Source organism: Pistacia vera, unplaced genomic scaffold (genome assembly GCF_008641045.1).
Source record: "Pistacia vera cultivar Batoury unplaced genomic scaffold, PisVer_v2 Contig898, whole genome shotgun sequence".
Taxonomy (NCBI): Eukaryota; Viridiplantae; Streptophyta; class Magnoliopsida; order Sapindales; family Anacardiaceae; genus Pistacia; species Pistacia vera.
Window position 1 is genome coordinate 452,484 of NW_022196776.1, and position 7,171 is coordinate 459,654.

The window sequence follows — 7,171 nt, forward strand, 5'->3', positions numbered from 1 at the left end:
TTTTACTTCATTCATGGTTAGAAATCTCCACCACAATGTAAGGGTCTTTTCTTTCAACCATTGCGACAGCAACTGGGGTTTCCATCCATACACAGAATCGGTGAGGTGGTTTTGGAGTTGTTTACAGAGTGAGACAAATGAGCTATGTTGTATTTGTTATAAGTTATTGTAATAAGTTTTGGCCGAAGCCGAAAAGTTTGAATTTTTTTTTTTTTTTTTTTTTTTTTTTTTTTTTTTTTTTTAATTGCAGGGAGTTTTGAAAGATGGTACCCAAGTAGCTATCAAGTGTCTTATCTACAGAGCTAGCAAGGAACAGATGAATTCTTGACAGAGATCAACATGATATCAAATACTCGTCATCCAAATCTTGTTGAGCTCGTTGGTTGTTGTGTTGAGAACAATAATAGAATATTGGTCTATGAATATCTGGAGAACAACAGCCTTGCAAGAGTTTTGTTAGGTGAGTATTGCCTTTCTTCCAATTTGGGGTCTTTTGTAGAGCTTATAAAAGTTGTTGGTTCTGTCGAGAAGCTTTTTTTGATTTTTTCAAGAGTTTTACTTGTTTGCTTGTTTGGTTAGTGTTTATGACTGTTGGGATTTAGGTAATCTTTCAAGTTTATAGGATAATCTAATGTCCAGCGATTATCACTTCAGGTTCAAAAAGTACGCATGTTGCTCTGGACTGGCCTACAAGAGTTAATATCTGCCTTGGTACAGCTTCTGGTCTTCAATTTCTTCATGAGGAAGCTGAGCCACATATCGTCCATAGAGATATTAAAGCTAGTAATATACTTCTTGATGGCAACTTTCGACCTAAAATCGGAGATTTTGGGCTGGCAAAACTTTTTCCAGACAATGTAACACATGTTAGTACCCGAGTGGCAGGAACAATGTAAGCATGACATTATTGGATTTCACTTTATCATTGACCTGCCTTTGCTATTTATCTCCTTCAAAATTTGTAATATAGCTGCTTTAACTGTTATTCTAAATGTTCATGGATGGTAATTTTATCATTTTGAATCCTCTTTGCTGTGAGTATAACATTTTCCGAAATTCTGTATCATTAAGAAGTAATTGAGTAGCTAAGATTCAGAATTTAGCAAGTGTCTCTTAAAAGGTCTTACAAATAATTCCGAAGAAAGTAGTTATTAAAACATTGAATTGCATGCCTATGCTCTTGCAGTCTGTCTCATTCTTGTGAAGATAACTTTTCAAATTAAAATCAGTGCCGTGCATCATATATATCTATAATCCTTGGAAGCACACTGTACTTTCTAATTTTATTAAATCGTTATTGAATATTCAGATTTGGTTTTAGGCTTTTATAAAAGCTGCTTCAATGAGGTTGAAATTTTTGCAGTTGTCTTGTGGTCATGGTCCTCATGGATGACTATGCACTTATAATATTTAACCACCCCTTCAAACAGATAAAGGTTGCTTGTACATAACCTGAACTACCAGGTAAATTAATAAAAATCAGATGGTTAAGAGCTTGTAAAAGATGCTGGCAACGAGCAACTGATTGAAGTGAAAAAAATTTAACCATAGGTTATGGAGTTATGGTTGAGAGAAGTAGATCCTAATTCATAGAAATCTTCTCCTATAATTCGGGATGAGATTAGCATACAGCAGGGAGCAAAGGAATGGGAGTAGTAAAATTTTATATAGAGCATCTACATCATGTGTAAAACCCTTTGTATTTTCTTTTTTACATATTTTTAAAAAAATTTGATGTCTTTCATGCTGTAACATATTCCTATGCTTCGTTAATTTAGTGGTCTTTTCCTGGCTATTTTTGCTGCTTCTTTGCCTCTTAGTAATGTTCTTCGTGCAGAGGATATTTGGCCCCAGAGTATGCCCTCTTAGGACAACTTACAAAGAAGGCAGATGTATACAGTTTTGGGGTGCTTTTACTTGAAGTAATTAGCGGTAGTAGTAGTAGTAAGGCAGCATTTGGACAGGATTTTTTGCTTCTTCTTGAATGGGTATCTCTCTAGACCTTATTCATTATTTACACTTTATTTCACCATTCTAGATGATTAGATATAATTTTTTTCTATAATTTACCTGTTGAAGAAGATGTTCCCTTTATTGTACTGCTGCGGGTGGTGCACTATTTATTTAAGTCCCAGGCTGAATGTATCAAGATATGCAAGACATTGATGGCCTATTGACTGTACCTTAGTATGGCATTCAATTTAGTCAGGCATGTAATCTTATTTTAGTCGGGCATGTAATTTTATTTAGGTTTCTTCTAACTGAAGGTTCATTATTTTTCAATGAAGGAGTCAACCCTTAGATATACTTTGGGGATATTACAGATGGTCCTTTTATTCTGAAATGATGGTCAATCTCTATCTTGTGTCTGCTTGATTTTGCCAAAGCTGACATTCGTTTGCTCAAGTATTTGCAGAAGCTAATGAATGTGTGATTACTAAAATTTTTATTCATTTTGCAGACGTGGAAACTGAGAGAAGAAGGCAGGCTTCTGGATATTGTCGACCCAGAACTGAGTCAATATCCAGAAAATGAGGTGGCGCGTTTCATCAAGGTTGCTCTATTTTGCACTCAAGCTGGTGCCAATCAAAGACCCACAATGAAGCAAGTGGTGGAGATGCTTTCCAAAGAAGTGAACCTTAATGAAAAGTTATTAACACGGCCTGGGGTCTTCAAGCTGCAAAACTCTCGACCCTTCGGTGGTAGTAGCTCAGAGGAGACTTCATCTTCTCAAAATAAAAAGGGCAAGCAATCTGCATAATTTTAATAGCGTAATACCCTCGACTCTACTCACTCAATCACTTGACTCTAATTGATGTCAATTTCTAACCATTATATGTATTGGATATATATATTTATATATTTTGGGCCTCCATAGTCTTTAGTTTCAGTGATAATACATGAAATTTGAGTTTCTCAATTTCTAACAAATATAGGGAGGTGGGGTGGGGGAAACGATGAGTCTTTAGCACATGGATACCTGATAAATTAATATATCTGAAGCATAGAGTTGGTATTTCAGTTCAGTGTACTAATTCTTTTTTATTGTCTTATTTATTTTTTTAGTAATGTTATTCTTATACATTTTTTTATCTCAAATTTTGTATTCCAAAGAGTATGGGTCAAAATAATGTGATAAAATAAGACAAATTTTATATCCATGTCATGCCAGAAAGAGGTTACCCACTTATGGTTAGCCCAATGGTAAAGGCGAACCAAGGGGGCTACAAATGGCCCAACCCATAGTCCCAAGTTCGATTCTCTCATTATCGCAAAGTTAGTACCTTTGTCATGATTTATCCGAGGGGCCATGATGGTAAGTTGTTGTGGGATAGCTGTCTTTGAAGATTAGTCGAGATGCGTATAAGTTGGTTTAAACACCTCTCTTATTAAAAAAAAAAAAAAAAGGCCGCTGGGCTTAGGCATTTATGATATATGAGAATCCTTAGAATAATCAGGGCAGGCTGGGCATTCAGCATGGGATCAAAGATGATATAACATTATGTTTCTTTAGTGTGTGAATTTCCTGGCTCATAAAAACCACGCAACCGGCCGGTCGGACCGGTTGGACCGGGAACCGGTAGCTTCTTGCTCCGTCGGTTTAGGTCTTAGGGGGGTTTTTGAAATATTTTAAAATTATGAGGGTTACTTTGTAATTTATAGGGGTATTTTGAAGATATATCAAAAGTTTAGAAATTAATTGGTAATTTTATGGGGCATTTTGAAATACCTAATTTTAGGGACCAATTTGAACTTTTTTAGGGGAATTTTTGTAGTATATTGAGATTTAAGCGGTTAATATATAATTTTTTAAAAATAAAATATTGCTGACGTCATCGGTTCAACCAACCGGTCCAACCGGTTGGACCGATTGAACCGTGACCCGGACAGCAAAACGGTTTGCCCTCCGGTCCGAGTTTTAAAACAATGTTTCCTGGCAAAGCGCTTAATTTTCCTTTTATACTTGTGGACAATAATCATCTAATCTAGTTACACAATAGCTAATGACATTTGTTTTGCTTAAGGCAGAGGCAGAGATATAAGACGAAAAACAAGTTCACTGCACAAAGTCACACCCAAACTTCAGCAAAATTGATACAGGATAACAAATCTTTCTACAAGAAAAATGCCACAAACCTCAACTAGCACATCACAAAGACTTGACTTCCAGACATCAATAAAGTTCAATATCATACCAAATAAACATCTCTGGACCATAGATAATTACTTTACATAAGATTCGGCAGGCTATATGGTATCTGTCAAGCTGCTGCTACAGCATCAGGAGGAGTAACGGTGGCTGCAGCTGCAGGCTTAGAGGAAGCAGCAGGAGGAGTACCTGTTTTAGCATCTTTTTTAGGTTCTGATGGTGGTGGTGGTGGTTTGGGCTTCATGTGAGCAGGAGGATTATGCTTGAGCTTTATAAGTATTTGACGCATCCTTGAAAGGTCAGTTGGCTTTCCAGGCTTAGGTCCCTGAATCACAACAATGGAAGGCGGCTTCTTCTCCTGATCTTTCTTTCCCCTTCTCTCTATGGCTGGCACCTCATAGGGAATGAGTTCTGCAATTGCCTTCCAGCAAGTACTTAAAGCGTCAGCGTGAAACTTCTCCCGATTTGCCAAAAACATCTGACATATTACATCCAGGCACAGAAATTAGGGTATGTAAGATTTGCAAAGTAGATTAACACTTTCCATACTAATCTGTATGAATAATTAATACATTTATCCTGAAAACACACAACCTCATGATTCTTAGTTTTGCGGGTACTTTTTCTTCTTCAAGTCCTATTCTTCTGAGTTAACTTAATTGGAAGTTGAAACACCCTACTCTTTAATATAGCACATCAAAAATAAAGAAAAGTAGAACTCCCTCATTACATCATGTTTTATCATCTTCATAACATGCATTTTATGATACTTTCGAGTCAATAAGTTCACCAACCACCTTCAATGCAATGCCAGACTTAACAGCACATTCCCATTGCCTAAAAATTAAACTTCTAAGTCCACGGCAATAAAGGTACAAATAGGATAAAGAAGAATAACTGACAGGCACAATCAAACTATGTGCACTAGCAAACATACCAATGCTTGGCTAGGAAGAGAGGGAGATCAAATCAAGGAAATAAAATTCATATTAACAGAAATTACGGATTGGGATATAAGGATTATGTTTACATGCGCCCTAAATAGGAAAAGTTTTGAGTGAATTAATGAACATTTCGATTAATATCAACGATAATAGTCTTTCTTATCATATACCATTAGAGCACACATTAATTGACAACATTAACCTTAACTGTCATACACATGGGTCAAAAAAAGACATGTATAGTAAGTATTAACATAAAAAATAAAAACCTATATAGTATCCAGTTTTATCCCACCTTCTCCTTCTCCCTGTTAGAAGCTTTGTTTTTCTCAATAGCAAGGGCACGCTTCTTATAGAACTCAACTTTGTACTGCTCTGCTTCCTCAATAATTTCTTGTAGCATCTCTTTCTCCTTCTTCTCCTTCTCCTCAAGTCTTATCGCATTTTGTCTGCACATCCCCCACAACCAATTACACAAAAAATCAGCTCAGATCAATATTTATATAGAAACAAATACACATAGTTCAAAAACAATAGAAGGTAGCTGATAGAAAGATAAAACTCTAAAAATTTGCCTGAAAATTAATGAAATTAAACCAACAATACCATGACATGGGGATATGGCAAAGTTGCAATGTAAAAAAAGAAAAAAAGAAAAATTATGATTTGCGGTTCTGATTCTTGATGCCAGACCAACAATGACCATTGGATCTCCCTAATGTTTATTAACTATTTGACCATTAGGGAGATCCAATAGTAGCCATAGCTAGTCAATAATGTTACCGGAACAGCAAGTTAACACCTCCCCTATCTTCTAAACAGATTGATTTTATTCTCACAAACTAAGCAATAAATATAGTTTAATATAATAATATTTACTTCCACAACTAAAACGGCGCCTTTAAAACTTGTGGATACCCGCAACATTACTTGGATTTACTTTACCGTAACATAGTACTTCAACACAACAAGTACAACAAAAACTTAGCAAAACAAGGACTGATTTCATAAATATCGACGAAGTTATATAAGTGAAATCGCCAACTCACCTACGCCACTCTCTGAGAGCAAAGCCCTCCTCTGGAGGCATCTCGACCGGTGGTGGCAAGATCGAATCGTCCAGTCCACCTAGACCTCCATGAAAAGTCTTACTGTTTTGCTCCGGTGAGAAAGTTGCGAATCCGCCACCAGCAGAGTAGATTGACGGCGGCGATGGAGTATCCGGAACGGGATTCGAAGAAAACATTTCGTCTCCGACGCCGTACGACTGGCTAGTGAATATTGGCGACGAGTCACCGGCCGATTCCTTGACGGAGTCGGCGTCGAAGTTGGAGAACGATGGGTCGAATCTCTGAGAAGAAAGGCGAGGATCGTAGCCAATGAAGCCGTCGTCATCGAAGGGCCGAGTCGAACCGCTGAGTTGTGACTCGTCACCGAAAGATCCGGTGAACGATGCCATGGTTATGACACTGACCCCTGGCGATCTCTCCGCCAAATGTTTCGGTGAAGACCGAAGAATAAAATCACTCGCTGTCTTTTAAACAAAATTCCAAGTGATTAGTTAGGTGCATGCAAAATCACTGCTACTGCAGACGTGTCAGATCGTAACTGGTTTTTTTACTATGTTAGCGAATGAAGTGAAGACATGTCATCAGGTAGCATGGAATCTATTGTTTCTGATGTTTAACTGATTTAGACAGCACCACCTTTTGCTTAACTGTCCCCACCACCTCGAATATTCATCATCAATTGCGTGACGGGAGGTTCCAGAACGGGGAATCCTACGGCCTGAGAGATGTTTGTGTGTGGTTAGGGAAGATTGCTTCTGATAGTCACGCACTTGTGATTTGTGTAAATATTCTGTGGGTCCAACTTACGAGGTTGTTGGCTGATTTTTTTTTAATTTATGTTTCACAGTTTTTTGTGTGTCAACCAATCACATCGCTTCATTTTCAGCTACGTGATCAAATTTAATTTGATCAATTATGAATTTATGATAATTAAAATAATAAAATTTCATAGATGTCTTTTTTGTAGCAATAAATGTTCCTTTTTTAATTTTCTAATATTTATTTAA

At 37.0% G+C, this 7,171-nt stretch overlaps 2 protein-coding genes across 2 annotated transcripts; one reads left to right on the forward strand and one right to left on the reverse strand.

Annotated features, from left to right (window-relative positions):
- The first annotated feature begins 250 nt into the window (after window positions 1–250).
- LOC116119649 (cold-responsive protein kinase 1) lies at window positions 251–2,884 on the forward strand. The gene is made up of 4 exons (XM_031405590.1): window positions 251–460; window positions 655–892; window positions 1,838–1,988; window positions 2,462–2,884. The coding sequence occupies exons 1-4, from the start codon at window positions 340–342 to the stop codon at window positions 2,759–2,761; spliced, it is 810 nt and encodes a 269-aa protein (XP_031261450.1). The 5' UTR covers window positions 251–339; the 3' UTR covers window positions 2,762–2,884.
- Window positions 2,885–4,040: 1,156 nt separating this feature from the next.
- Window positions 4,041–6,613, reverse strand: LOC116119648 (clathrin light chain 3-like). Its single transcript, XM_031405589.1, has 3 exons — window positions 6,144–6,613; window positions 5,390–5,543; window positions 4,041–4,628 (listed from the first exon to the last, which is right to left on the reverse strand). Exons 1-3 carry the CDS (start codon window positions 6,551–6,553, stop codon window positions 4,263–4,265), a joined length of 930 nt encoding a protein of 309 aa, XP_031261449.1. The 5' UTR covers window positions 6,554–6,613; the 3' UTR covers window positions 4,041–4,262.
- Between the last annotated feature and the right edge of the window lie 558 nt (window positions 6,614–7,171).